The sequence below is a fragment of the Schistosoma mansoni genome (genome assembly GCF_000237925.1).
Source record: "Schistosoma mansoni, WGS project CABG00000000 data, chromosome 3 unplaced supercontig 0105, strain Puerto Rico, whole genome shotgun sequence".
NCBI classification, from domain to species: Eukaryota; Metazoa; Platyhelminthes; class Trematoda; order Strigeidida; family Schistosomatidae; genus Schistosoma; species Schistosoma mansoni.
This window is the reverse complement of record NW_017386009.1, coordinates 427,111-442,144: the sequence shown is the minus strand read 5'-3', so window position 1 is coordinate 442,144 and position 15,034 is coordinate 427,111. Positions and strand designations below refer to the sequence as shown.

Below are 15,034 nucleotides of genomic sequence, written 5' to 3'. Positions count from 1 at the left end.
GATTCAAACAAACAATACTAAATGAATTTAAACTTCACCCCATCGCACAAGCAAGTGGCTATCAGGACTCAATGGCCGAGTGGATAAAGCGATGGCGTTTGAAGCGAAAGGTACTGGGTTCGAGTCCCAGAGTGAACATCAACTCTGAGATGCAGGTACATCCAGCTGACGAGTCCCAAACAGGACGAAACGCGCATCCTGGATTCCACTGCCAGCCACTATCCATCTCTCCTTACCGGTGACTAGCATGTTTATGTAACTACGATTTTCAAAGTGATGAATCTAGTAGAGAGTTAAATTTAAGGATTATGCAGAAAAGACACCCAATAAACATATAATATAGAAAAATTGAAAGTTTGAAAGTCAATTATTCTGTCCTTAGAGGGGTCACCGATAGGTACCTCTGTGAAGAACCATTCTGCAACAAAATAGCCATCTCTTTTCCTTTTGTTTTGAATCATCTAAAGCTGAAGTCACTCTAAGATATAAACTGGTTAGAAATTCAATAGCTTGTACAAACGTGACATTCTAAAGATAAAATCTAAGTTCGGAATTCAGACGAAAAAAATATGAATCTAATATCAAGTGATGTCTACCAGTAAAGGCTTTTATTTGGAAGTAGACACGGTGAGAACAGGTAAAAACTGCATAAAACTAGCAAACTACTACTCTGTTGATGAACAGCTGAGTTAGATCTTATTTACTTACTTACTTACTTACGCCTGTTACCCCTTGTGTAGGAGCATAGGCCGCTCACCAGCATTGAGTTAAATCTAAACAATAATTATTCTGCTACTGTACTTTAGTTTGTTTTATAGCATAATCTAAATGGTGTTTGACTTACCAAAGAATTTTGGCGTTCAGCTACTTGAGTGATTACTAAAACGAGGGCAGGTCAGTATTTAAAATGCTATCATCGAAAATTTATTGATGTGTAGCATCTGTTTTGTATGCGTGCTCTTCAGTAATTACAATGCATACACGAAAAAATGTTTTCCCATTTCATGACATTTATATAAATGTAACGAAAAGAGCCACGCTCTTACCTAAAAGATCAGAGAGATTTTCTTTCGAGGATAGTTGAATTGTAACTGTTTTACCGGAACTGCCAGAGAAACGATTATTTTCTTCACCAAAAACTGAATCATTGAATCCAGGAAACTGAAAGTTTTAAAGTCAATATTTTGATACTACTTGAAAATCCAATCAAATTTTTTTGTAAGATTAATGTATAATGTTACAACGTCCAATAAACATAAAAATTGTGCAATATAACTAAACTTTTCCCCGGTAAATCAAAGAAAGATAAACGATGATATTTTTCAGTTTTGGTTAATGATGGAGCGCTAGTATAACGGTAAAAGGACTCGAAGTTAACTAATCAAGCTGAAAGTTTGGATCTTTATTCGTTCAATTTCGTTTAGAAAGTCACGTGGCACTGAAGTGGCTATATTTTATACTCCCTTTAATATTCAACATAGCCCCTGAGCAATACAACTATTGTTTTATGTGGTTGGGTTACATATGCATGTGGCATTGGACTGTTCTTTGAATATCTAACTTCTAATGAGCTCTTTCTTTGTTAAATATGAACTTCATCTTGAATTAACTACTGTCATCGTTCTCCGATCTTTTCCGACTTTGTTTCCTATCGCTGCTCATGATTACTGATTAAAATTTAGTCCGCCTAAATTTTGGACTGTCTTTACTTTACAGAGGATTTAAAATACTTATCGACTGGATAGATACCACCAAAATTTATTAGTACTTCCTAGTCTTTTGGTCTAATCTATAGGTGAATAAAATCAATGTGTTCACAATAGCTCAAATATTATGTGAAGCTGCACTGGGGTGGGAATCACCTTCATAATCGATTAAGTGCTTCTATAGTTTCTCCTATAGTATACAATTTAATTTTTCGTCGTGCTGAAGCATAGGTGAGAGGAGAAAAGATAAATGTGGGAACCATAATAAAATATATGCCTACACTGATTACGTCACCAAGTAAACAATATCACATTATTATGCAATAGACTAACTATGAAGTTTGTGATGAAAGAAGACAGATTCTCCAAAAGTAAAGACATAAGTAATTTAAACATTATATAAGAGAAACATAATCGAATCACACTGGTTTAGATAGATTTACTTATGGAAGAAGGGAAGTTCTATTATAATAATAACAATGTAACAGCAATAAAATAACTCCCTAAATTTCTAGAATAATAGCCAGATATCGGTTAATAAGAAAAGAATTTTATTTATTTTATTTAAACACATATATATTGGTACAAAAGGGCACCAGGTACATATGCGCCACACTATTTGTGTGTGTGGGCTGTGATACTGCCCGGGTGCCCAAACCGAAGCAGGTGGTTTTCTTAGGGGGCCACACCCCGAGCCTTTGACCAAAAGGTCTGATCCACAAGGCAATGGAGCATCGTGAGGAGATGCAGTCCCATGGTAGCCGTTGACCAATGACAGGTTCGTCCGCCATTCGTTCCATCAGGATCCTGGAGTCAGCCCATGTGCACCATTGGTTTGGAATCAGGGTTTTCCAACTCCCCTAGGTGGACCCTCCGTGTCCACCAACCCGGTTAAAGCGCCGGACATTCGCTTTTCGTCCTCTCACTTTCGTAAACAACACCCCCGCCACGAGAAGGCAGTGAGTAGGACTTCCCTGGCAGAGGCTATATATTCGCTGGCCATGTGCGAGCATTTCGAGAGGGAGAGTAGACTCTCCCCACTCTCGGCCGTACCAGGGCATTTGGGGGGCAATAAGAAAAGAAACTGAACACCGAGTACATAGTGGGTATTGATGAATGCATTATTCATAACAAAGAAACATGCGCATTTATTTTACAATAATTGCTTTCTTCAATCGAAAGAAAGTAATTTAATGCCGAAGATACAAAAAGAATAATAGGTGTTTGTTCTGTTTACAAAAGCTCAGTTATGCGAAAATCATTTCAAATATATGCAATTTTAGGTGATCATAACAAGTAATGTCAAAGTAAAGTATCCAAAGTATACGAAATTTATTAATTGTGGCATTCGTACCAACTAATAATTTCTTTGTACTTGATTGCGTGCTCATTACGAATCACAAAAATACTGCGATCATTTGTGCTCATCTAGTTCTACCTGCCTTAAATTGCACTATTTCGGGAATCTTTAGTTAGTAAATAGTTTCAAATGCTTCTAATTACCGGATTAAGTTCACATTATTCTTATAGGAAAAGCCATCCTTTTATATGTCTGAAAAGCTAATTAATTTTAAGATCTTTAGCTATTTAAAAGGACAGTGGTATTGTTTCACGTTGAGCTTAATTCACTGTTTTGATCGTAAATTACGTATCAAAACTACCGTTTACACTTTAATTGAATTTATTTCAGTTAACGTGACATTGTATTTGTGTGTTTTGATCCTGCTTTTGTGTATTTACTGCATCAAAGCATTCTTGGTCGACTGCGGCTTGTTTATTTGATAAGGTTGTGATTTATCTTACATATCTACCTTGCCTATCATTTTGCTTTATTCTAAGATGGTCGGCTCTGTACACAAGTGTGGACAGCCATATTGCTTATTCCCCGTGGAAGAAGGGATGCAATGTGACGAATGTAAGAAGTGGTTTCATAAAATGTGCACCCGCTTAAGCCCTACTGCCTATAAAAGGTGCTCGAAACCAAATTCTCATTGGCTCTGTATGTTTTGTTGCTCAAGCAAGACATTACTCATTCAGGAAGCCATCAGCCTTCTAGCGTTAGCTAAAAAGGTCGACGTAGGCCGTGCCGGCAACATGGATACTGATAATGAAGATTGTATCAGTGTCGTAAATGCTGCCATGGCAGGTACCAGACACCCAATTTCGCAACATGAAGCAAAAATTTGTACTCCGGTACAACCAATGAAAGCCATGCCATTAAGCATTGAGGGACCAGTCGCTTTAGCAGCGACTGATGACCCGGCTAGAACCACTATCGTCCAGAATAGTTCCAATCTGGATGCTGAGAATAGTGGTAAATGGATTACGCGGAAACGCAAAAGAGACGGAAAAATACCCAAAGAAAGCGCGCGTATAGTCGATAAGTCATCGTTGGACTCACGTCCTGAGCATCAGGCAACTCCGCTCAAGTCTAAATGTAAGAAAATATTTAATACTGTTGTGGATGGAAATAGTCTAACTTCACCAAATGTTGTTGGGAGTAACTCGCTCGACCCACATGACACTGTTATAAAGAAAGCTAACAGTAAGAAGCCGGTAGCTAACCGGGAGGATCTGACATCACGGTCAAAGGCCGTGAACACGACTTTTAAGGAAGTTAAACAGGTGCCTAGTGTAATCATCTGGAACTTGGCAGAATCGAAAGACACCGATCCCGCTAAGAGACATGCCCACGACCTGCAGTTAGTGGGATCTCTCATCAGAAATATACTGCCAGAGGAGGTCCCAGGGGTACATATCTCGAAAGTCATCAGACTTGGTAAGTATGTTGGAGGCGAAACCCAACAGAGAAGGATCCTTAAATTAGTACTCGGTAATTTTGAGGAAAGGGACGTATTACTAAATAACGCACGCAAAACTCGTGACTCAAACATTCGTATTCGACCTGACTGGCCACTTGAGGATCGGATCAAGTGGAAGAATGCCCTAACAGAGTTAAAAACTCGAAGGCTAAACGGTGAAGCGAACCTTACGATTAAGGGTTTTCGGGTAGTCAGGTCTTGGAAGCCAATGCTTCCGAGACCTGTGTGGGTAGAACGCATGTCTCCAAAAACACCCTAAATATGTGTTATACGAATGCTCGTAGTCTTCGGAATAAGATGTCTGAACTAAGTTTGATGGTAGACGACTTAAATCCGGATATAATTGTTATCACCGAAACTTGGCTCACTGTAGATATAGACTGTTCTCCAGTCATTTCAGGCTACATCTGTGTCAGAAGTGATAGAGTTAGAAGTCGCAAGGGAGGAGGCATAATATTATATATTAGGGACCACTTCCGCATACACTCGATCATATCGGAGGCGCATGTAAGTGGTACGTGTGAGGTAGTATGTTGTACAATTAGGTCTAGAAACGGGTTAGTGACGATAGGAGGAATATATCGTAGTCCGTATTGTCTCGCTGACGACTTTATCCTAAGACACGTCTGTTCTTGGAGTAAGGCAGAATCTTGTCTCATCGTTGGAGACTTCAACGCACCCCATATCAATTGGATAGAGCTCACAGCTCCAGGTGGGGGTTTCAATGGCGTCTTTCTATCATCAGCTATTCAATGTGCACTTGTACAATGTATCGTAAAGCCGACACATATGGACTTGGAACATAATCCGTCATTGATAGACCTTGTCCTCACACACCACTGTGAAGATATCGTCGACATTCAACACCTTCCCCCACTGGTGAATAGTGACCATGTCGTACTTTCCATTAAGTTCCGGATACATGGTATAGAATTTGCATCTGCTCCACCCCGTCCTAATATCTGGAGAGCTAATATTCCGGCAATAAGGGACTATGCTATCTTAATTGACTGGTCGGTCGATGCTGATGGATCGATTGATGATGCATGGAATAGGTTCAAGTCTACGTTCGAATCCGTAACTCAACCGTTTATCCCATGGTCAGCACGTAAGCTATCATATTGCCCCCCATGGATTAATAAGGAAACCCGGAAGCTGTTGAAGCGTAGGAAACACTTCTGGGACTTATTCTTGACAACAGGTCAGGCATCATTTAAGTGCGAATATAAAAATCCGGAATATATGTAAAAAGACCATAGCTAAATCCCGCACGGCTTACGAACGACAGTTGGCATACGATAGCCGTACCTGTCCGAAGCGACTGTTTTCGTATGTTAAAAGGCGGACGAAACGTAGTGATGGTATCCCCTCATTACTGTCAAGCGAAAATTCAGCTTTATTGGCTGAATCTGATCTAGCGAAAGCGGAGACATTTGCTAACTATTTCAGTGAAGTCTACTCTACGTGTAGTGTTACAACTACTTGTCTCGTTGACAATGAGATACCAGCCATAGGACCTTTACACGTGACAGAGGATATTGTTCTTCCTTTGATAACTAACCTAAAACCTTGTAAGATACCGGGCCCCGATGGGTTACACCCACGTTTGCTGTCATCGCTTGCGGACATTATCTCAAGACCGCTCACGATGCTCTTCAACATGTCCCTTTCACAGGCTCAACTACCTAGAGACTGGAAAGACGCCATAGTTAGTCCTATATTTAAGGATGGTCAGAGACGGATCGTATCTAACTACCGGCCTGTTAGCCTGACCAGCATAGTAGTTAAGTTACTTGAAAAATTAATTCGGGCTAAGCTACTGAGTCACATAGATTCGTACAATCTGTTAACTCCCGAGCAACATGGGTTTCGTAACAAGCATTCATACTTGACTAACTTACTCATTGCGAGAGAGGATTGGACAGCTGCCCTAGACAACGGCCTGTCTGTCGACGTGATATTCATAGATTTTTGCAAAGCGTTTGATAAGGTTTCACATTTAGGTCTTATGCAAAAGCTCTCGAGCTTTGGAATAACAGGTGCTATACAGGAATGGATAGGAAGCTTCTTATGTGACCGCAGACAGAGAGTGAGGGTCAATAGAACTCTATCCGAATGGAAACCGGTCAAAAGTGGTGTACCCCAAGGCACCATCTTAGGCCCTTTACTTTTCCTTCTGTATATTAATGAACTATCTTTATTACTTAAGTCGTCGACGTTACTGTTTGTGGATGATGTTAAAATCTGGAGAACAATAAGAAATGAGACTGATCGTTGTTATCTGCAAACAGATTTAGACGAATCAGTTGGTGGGCTCATGATTGGGGCCTGGAAGTTAATTCCAGGAAGAGCGTGTTCATGCACATCGGGCAAGGTATTAGTTACCATTATACCATTAATGGTACATCTCTGCCACGCGTTCAAGAGCACAAAGACTTAGGAGCAACTATAAGTCACGACTTAAAAACAACTACGCACTGCAATGCGGTTGCTTCCAAAGGCTATCGCGCGCTATGGTCGCTTCGCAGAGCATTTAAATGCTTCGACGAGGATATGTTTCGAATTTTATATCCCACCTATGTAAGGCCACACTTAGAATACTGTATCCAAGCAGCTAGCCCTTGTTTGATAAAGGATACTAAATCGCTTGAGCGTGTCCAGCGTGTAGGGACAAAATTAGTGAAGGGTCTTTCTAAACTCCCTTACGATGAGCGTTTAAAACGTCTAAATCTTTTCCCCTTATCTTATCGTAGGACACGAGGTGACCTTATACTGGCATTTCGTATCTTTAATTATGATCTGGGTGTTAATATGTCTTATCTTTTTGCTCCCTCCAGCACTAATAATCGCCGAGGTCATAGCAAGAAGGTTCTGAAACCGCGATCTAATAAACTAAAGGTGGGGTCCCGTTCTTCTCATCGAGTGGTCAATGACTGGAACGCTTTACCAGAACAAGTGGTATCAGCACCATCAGTGAACATTTTCAAGAAGCTGGACCTTCACTGGAAGGATATCTGTCAGGATTAACACAGGTTCATCAACCTACTATCCTTATTACTGAAGACTGAAGACTGAAAACAAGCTGTCCGATTATTAGCAAAATGTAGATTTTTATAAACTGCTTGATCTTCAACTTGAAAACGTATCAAGAAGGAACAAAATAAAATAGAGCGTTATCAATGAGCATAACTTACAAGTAAATTTAGATCGTACTTCACAACTTCTTGAATTAATACATCGGCCAAAGTTTTGACGTCTACGCTGAATCTTAAATTAGCTTCAGTTGAATCTTTCACTTGTACAAGTGCTTGAAAGATGCTAGTTTGCCTTTTAATTGTACGAGCTATGACAGCAGCTTTTTCGCTACATAGAATTAAACTTTTTAACAGCTGGACACACAGTGGATCAGTTTTATTCATTTAGTATGTAACTCTGCTTAGCATTCCAGATAGAGAACAATAGTATATGAATATTGGCGGGATATGTTTGTAACAGAAAGCCTTTAGTCTCTAAAACTTATTTTCGTTGGTGTATGGACCATATCATAACTTAGATCTAAAATTGGAAAGGAAAATTTACTCATATTAGTTGGATAATAAATCGGTTAACAAAATAAAAGTAGGAACTCACTCTTTTCCATTTATAATAACCATATACCAGCTATCTAAGAAAGGTATTTACTGGGGATAAGAATCCAACTGAAAATATATAAAAGTTTTTTGCAATTCAATAACCTCTAAACCAAGTAGGTATTTAACATTTCATTCTGAAATCGATAAGTTTAGTGAAGAAAACATGGCTAAAAAACATGATAATCAGCAACATAATTACGGAATTGTATTATGCACAATTACGATACTCGTACGTGTACAAAATTACGGATTCTATGCTGTATTTCGGAAAACGCACTGCTACAACAGAATAAGTAATGCTTTCCACTTCATTCATATCATCTGGATGTTTAAAGAATACTAAATGAAGCAGATTACTACTGGTCTAGCTCAAGCTAAAATGGGGCTATTTTTCCAATCTATTAGAGAAAATATTCTTCAAAATTTTTGTGATACTTTAGTATCATACAAATTTAAGTGGTATAAGTCATCAAATGCAACAATGAAGAGTTCCTTTTGGTAGTGAAATACATAATAACTTTCCCTTCTCTTTTTCTCGGTAAAGAGCATAATAGCCTCAGAAAATATCTCATCGATGTAACAATTATTTTTGGTATCAAAAAGAATATATCATCCACGTGTATTACATATTTTCCAGTATATATTAGTTTGTCAATAGAAAGATATAGGAATACATCCATGAAGGTAAATAAGTTATATCAAACAATAGCAAGGTTCGGTGACTATTCTAACTTAGAGTTACAATGCTTACAATGTCTAGGTGGAACGCGAGTTTAGGCAGAAAACGTGAAAAAGCCGCCTAAAAAGTTAATGTTTGTTACATTCATTGAATTCAGTTTCAGTTTCAGTTTCAGTTTGGAAAGGACAGGAGGCTTGGTGGCCTGTGTTAGTCCTGGCAATGATGGTCTCTCAGCTGATCCAACTTTCTTTTGAAGGAGTCGACGGATGGAGCCTCAACCACGTGCTGAGGTAATGAATTCCACTCGTTGATTATTCGATGGGAAAGTCGGTAGTCAGCTGACAAGTAATTCGTTCGGGGCTTGTGAACTTTTTTGGAGTGTCCTCGTAGATTTTCTGTTTTGGAAGACAAGAAAAATGAGGGCATATCAGGTGCAAATTTATCATTAAGCAATTTGAAAACTGTAATCAAGTCGCCTCTGATTCTTCTATATGACAGCGGGAATAGGTTTAGCTTGGTCAGTCTAGTACCATACGGGAGCTTCGCTATTCCAAAAATCAGCCTAGTTGCTGTTCTCTGAACCCTTTCCAAGAGTTCACTGTCTTTTTTTAGGCAGGGGCTAGCTGCTTGTATGCAGTACTCAAGTTTAGGGCGTACGAACACTGTATACAAAGTCAGAAACGTTTTAGCGTCAAGATGCCTAAAACCCCTGCGTATGGACCATAAAGTCCTAAAACCTTTGGCGGCTATTGCACGGCAGTGTGCAGTAGTCTTTAAGTCTTGACTAACGATGACGCCTAAGTCATTGTGTGCCTGAACAATAGGTAACTCAGTGTTATTCATCGTGTATGTATCTGTACCCTGGTGGCCAATATGCATCACAATACACTTGGAAGTGTTTATCGGCAATTGCCAGGTTTGGGACCATTCAGATAATCTCTCCAGGTCATTTTGAAGTTCTAAGCTATCGCCCTTGCTTTGTATCGCTCTCCATATCTTGACATCATCAGCATAGAGTAAGACCGATGACGATAGTAGACGAGGGAGATCATTTACGTACAGGAGGAATAACACTGGCCCCAAAACTGTACCCTGGGGGACTCCACTAAGCACAGTTTCCCAGCTAGACAACTTGGAGTTCACCCTTACTCTTTGTTGACGCCCAACCAGGAAGTCTTTTATCCACATCAATAGATTGCCTCCAATCCCGACATTCCTTAGCTTATATAATAGCCGGTTATGCGGAACTTTGTCGAAAGCTTTGCTGAAATCGATGTAAGCTACGTCTATAGGTAATTTTTGGTCCTTAAGAGCGCACCAGCTTTCACGAGCGACTAATAAGTTTGTGAGACAAGAGTAACCTGTTCTAAAACCATGCTGCTTTTCGGAGAGGAGCCGGTTTTCATCGAGATACTTTAACAGCTCCTTCCGAATAATCTTTTCTAAGATTTTAACAACCACACTAGTTAGGCTAATTGGTCGGTAATTCTCAGGCTTATGTTTTGTACCTGTTTTGAAGACTGGACTTACTATGGTGTTCTTCCAGTCTTTTGGTAGACGACCCTGGGTTACGGATAGATTAAAACATACACTTAAAGGGTTCGCAACAAAGTTAGCTAATTCCTTTAGTAACCTAGGATGCAGTTCATCGGGTCCAGTGGATTTACCTATGTCAAGCTTAACTAGCAGACCAAAGACATCGAGTTCTTTAATGGTTACGCTGTCCAGTGCTTGTGTGGGTGGATTTTCATGGACTGGTGAGAAGGGTGTTTCTATGGTGTATACATCGCTAAAGTATTTAGAGAATACTTGAGCTTTGCCAAAGTCGTCCTCCACTAGTGATGTGGCAGTACTGTCTCCCCATAGTGAAGGAACATTTCTTCTTCTTTTTGTCCTTTGGTTTATATACGAATACAAGCGTTTAGGGCATTCTATGGATTCCCTAACGATTTTCTCTTCGTACAGCTTTCTGGCCTTACGGAGGGTTGAGGCACAGGTATTTCGAGCCTTTTGATACTGAGATTTTGCCTCGTCAGTCCCCAGTAACCTAAATCTGTCCCACATTTTCCTTCTTTTACGGAGAAGGATGCGAACCTCCCTACTGAACCACGGTGGGGAGTTTCTCGTTCTCTTAGGTGTAGTCCAAGGGATGTGGGGGGCGGTAACTTCCAAGTATATATTCCGGAATATGTCCCAAGCCGTTTCGATTGATGACTCTGGGTCTATTTTCAAGTCTACTGATGATGTTGATTTCATGATGTCTGGTATGTTTGCTTTCCAGACGTTAGGTCTGGATTGAGCTGAAGCGTACTCGTGATCGACAGTTATATGGAAGTCAAAGCTTAAAACTGCATGATCACTTTTGCCTAGGGGCGGCATGTAATCCAGGTTTGCAACATCATCCTCATAATGAGTCAATATAAGATCTAGTTGGTTTAACAGTCCAGATTGATAATATCCTAATGCTTATCACGTAGGCAGTTTTTTCAATAAATTTAATCTCACAGATAAGTGTCAAGATGCAAGAAGCTTAATAACTACTTTTAGTTTTTCTCCAATGTCAACAGAGGAAAAGTAATCCGGGCTCTTCTAGGGTCACTGGATGAAACTGAATTTTCGACAGCCTGAACCAGCAACAAGGTACACTGTCTGTGAAGTTGTGAGCACCGGTCTTCGGAATTTTTCTTATGGGTTCAGTAAAATCAATCTATAGATGTCACAAGTATTTGGAGTATGACAACACCTCCACACGTAACACCATTATAATCGAAGTATACCAACCCAATGAAATCAGAAGTCGGATATGAAGTTTCGTTCCACAAACAATTTGTGCTCCAGTGCATCCAACATCAACTTTCACTGCATTTCGAATACCGAGTAACATTAGTGGACAAGCGTCAGTCTGCTGTAAAACGTCAGCTGATGAAAGTGAAACTTTCAACTCTCAGTGACATCATTCTACCAATTCGTTAGCTTATGAGTGGTAGGTGATCGCTTAGAATCGTGCAATCCGTAGTAGTGTGGTAAGACAGTGGAATATTACTGATTCGAGGGTCTGTGGTAATAGTTGAAGGGTTGTAGTGACCAGCCAGTCTCGATAAGAACACGATTGGAATAACAGAAACAATTATTATTATTGTAACCAATTGTACCAGAGATTGTTTTACTGTATTTGTTTAACTGTATCAGCTTCACTTCTTGTTCCGTTTTCCGCCTTGTTTGGTTCGAGCTTGCTCACGCACTGCTTATTTGCTTGTACTCTTTGGCACGTCTCGGTATTATTTCGATACCACGAGATCGCCAATAAATATACTTGATCTGGACTAGTAAAGCCTTCTGGTTTACGGGCTATCAAGGGAACCAAGTCGTTTTTGGACGCGTAATTGAATAGTAGTGGTGATCATAGTCCGTCCACGACTCGACATCCACTACAACTGGTGAGCCGTATTTAGAACACGCAATACAGCTGGTAACCCAATCCATCGAGCACAAGTCAAACTTGGCCAATTCTCCAAACCAGATCAATCCGGTGAGTCTATTTATCTATCCACATCTGTTGCATATATTCGTATTGATATTTTTCAATATATAATATTTTGGCAACTTAATATGGTAGATAACGATAAGAATAACATAAATATGATAGACTCCGAGATACAGGTTATCAGTTTTCGACCGGTTCCTTTCATCCCTCATGATCCAGAAGTCTGGTTCGCGGCACTGCAATCTCAATTTGAGATCCGCCGCATAACCAATCAAAGGCAGAAGTACGCCTACGCTTTGGAATCATTGCCCGGGGATCACCTAACCGCTGTCCGTGAGGTTGTCCTCAATCCGAACGTTCCGAACGTTTATGACCGTCTTAAGGATGCCATCCTTCGACATTTCCTCCCATCAAGAGAGGAACGATTGAGGACACTATTAGCACGTCACCCTATGGGTGATGCTAAGCCGAGCCACCACCTCACGCGCCTGCAACCTCTTGCAGGAAACATGACAGTTGACTCTGAGATAGTCAAAGAGTTGTGCCTCTCATAGCAGATAAGATTCTAGCACGAGTTAACACCAAAGACGACTATTTGGTTGCTAGTACTTCCCGTTCTAACGTTGATCTCGATGCTAGACGACCTCCGGCCCATGGGGATAGGGACAGATGTATCCATACTCGTCTCAGTTTCCGAGACCGCGCAAATGTGCCAGCCCCCTACGCCCCCCGACCCAGGTCACAATCTCGTAAGGCCGTAACGACTCGCCCCAAGCGGGCATCTTCCAAGCCACGCCAGAAGGCGGTTTCGGAAGCGAGTCCAGGTTGGTGCTGGTTTCACCGTGCCTTCGGGGCCGGTGCCCGTCATTGTCGAGCTCCCTGCTCATACAAGGCGGGAAACTCCTCAGCCGGCGAGTAAATGCGGCCGTACTCGCCGGCACTTCACCTCAGGTTGGCCGTTTATTTTACGTGCACGATTATCGCACCAACGCTAGGTACCTTGTGGATACGGGTGCCCAAGTTTCTGTCGTACCTATCGGTAACAGTAAGTCTCAAGCCACTATGCTTCGACTACGCGCTGCGAATGGCTCAGTCATTCCCACCTATGGTACACGACAACTTACGGTCAACCTGAGCAACCGACGACAGTATCTGTGGACGTTCATCATTGCCGATGTTCCCACAGCTATACTCGGTATCGATTTCCTACAGCACTATGAATTGCTAGTCGATTCACGTAGGCTGCAGCTAATTGATACTTCGTCGAACAGCAACTTTATGGGCTCTAAAGCCCACACAAACGCGTACCGAATCACAGGTGTATTTCATTCGCGTGACGATTTATTCCACGTTTTATTTCAGAAATTCCCCAAATTAACTAAACCTCTCGAGGAGACTCCATCGGTGACCAATCGTGTGGTACACCACATAGTCACCCGCGGACCACCAGTCACGGCAAGACCTCGCCGACTGGCACCGGACAAATTAGCTTTCGCTAAACGTGAGTTCGACAATTTACTAGCTACTGGTATTATTCGTCCTTCTCACAGTCCTTGGGCCTCACCTCTCCACATGGTTCGAAAAAAGGATGGGGTTAGTTGGAGACCATGTGGAGACTACCGAGCGTTAAACACAGCTACACGTTTCGATAGCTATCCCATCCCCCACATACATGACATCACGGCATCACTCAAGGGCACGACAATTTTTTCCAAGATCGATCTGGTTCGAGCATATCACCAGATCCCAGTCGCTCTTGAAGATATAGAGAAAACTGCTATCACGACTCCTTTCGGTTTATTTGAGTTCCTACGAATGCCATTTGGATTACGGAATGCTGCTCAAACTTTCCAAAGGTTTATCGATAGCATTGTACGAGACCTAGATTTTGTTCACGTCTATATTGATGACCTGCTAATCGCATCATCAAACGTAGATGAACATTACCAACACCTGACGCTACTATTCCAGCGCCTTTCGGATAATGGAATAATAGTCAACCCCGACAAGTGTGAACTCGGGAAGAAGGAAATAAAATTCTTAGGTCATGTTATTAAGCATGAGGGTATTCTACCTTGTGAGGATAAAGTACGTACTATAATGGAGTACACTGTACTGTCCACACTCAAGGAACTGAAGGCATTTCTCGGTTTGGTCAACTTCTACCGACGCTTCATTTCGCACGCGGCAGAACAGTTACGACCGTTAACCGATTTACTTCGCGGTAATCCACGCAAACTGGAATGGAACGACGCCGCACGTACTGCATTTTCAGATATCAAAACGGCCCTAGCTCAAGCCACACTTCTCGTGCATCCTGACCCATCAGCCACGCTTAGTATGGCGGTTGATGCATCGGATTTCGCCATAGGAGCCGTTATGCAACAGAATATCTCCGGTAGTTGGCAGCCCCTCGAATTTTTCTCACGACGCCTCACTCCTACGGAGACGAGATATAGCGCTTTTGGTCGCGAACTGCTAGCAGCCTACTGCGCCATCAAACGTTTCCGGCACGCTGTAGAAGGTCGTAATTTCATCTTATTCACCGACCATAAGCCCTTAACGTATGCTCTGCATACCAAGTCTGACCGCTACTCACCACGAGAGTGCAGACATTTGGACTATATCTCCCAGTTCACGACAGACCTTCGTCACGTCAAAGGCGAGTAGAACTGTGTTGCTGATGCTTTATCACGTATCCAACTTAATGC

At 41.4% G+C, this 15,034-nt stretch overlaps 1 protein-coding gene across 1 annotated transcript in view; it reads right to left on the bottom strand.

Moving 5' to 3' along the window:
- Positions 1-7,947, bottom strand: part of Smp_017520 (hypothetical protein) — a gene marked incomplete at both ends in the record, with an annotated part of 33,786 nt that extends 25,839 nt beyond the window's left edge. Inside the window, 2 exons of the mRNA XM_018791296.1 lie at positions 1,047-1,161; positions 7,723-7,947. Of these exons, the coding sequence (XP_018645510.1) occupies positions 1,047-1,161; positions 7,723-7,947 (340 nt within the window). The remainder of the gene's footprint in view (positions 1-1,046; positions 1,162-7,722) is intronic.
- Between the last annotated feature and the right edge of the window lie 7,087 nt (positions 7,948-15,034).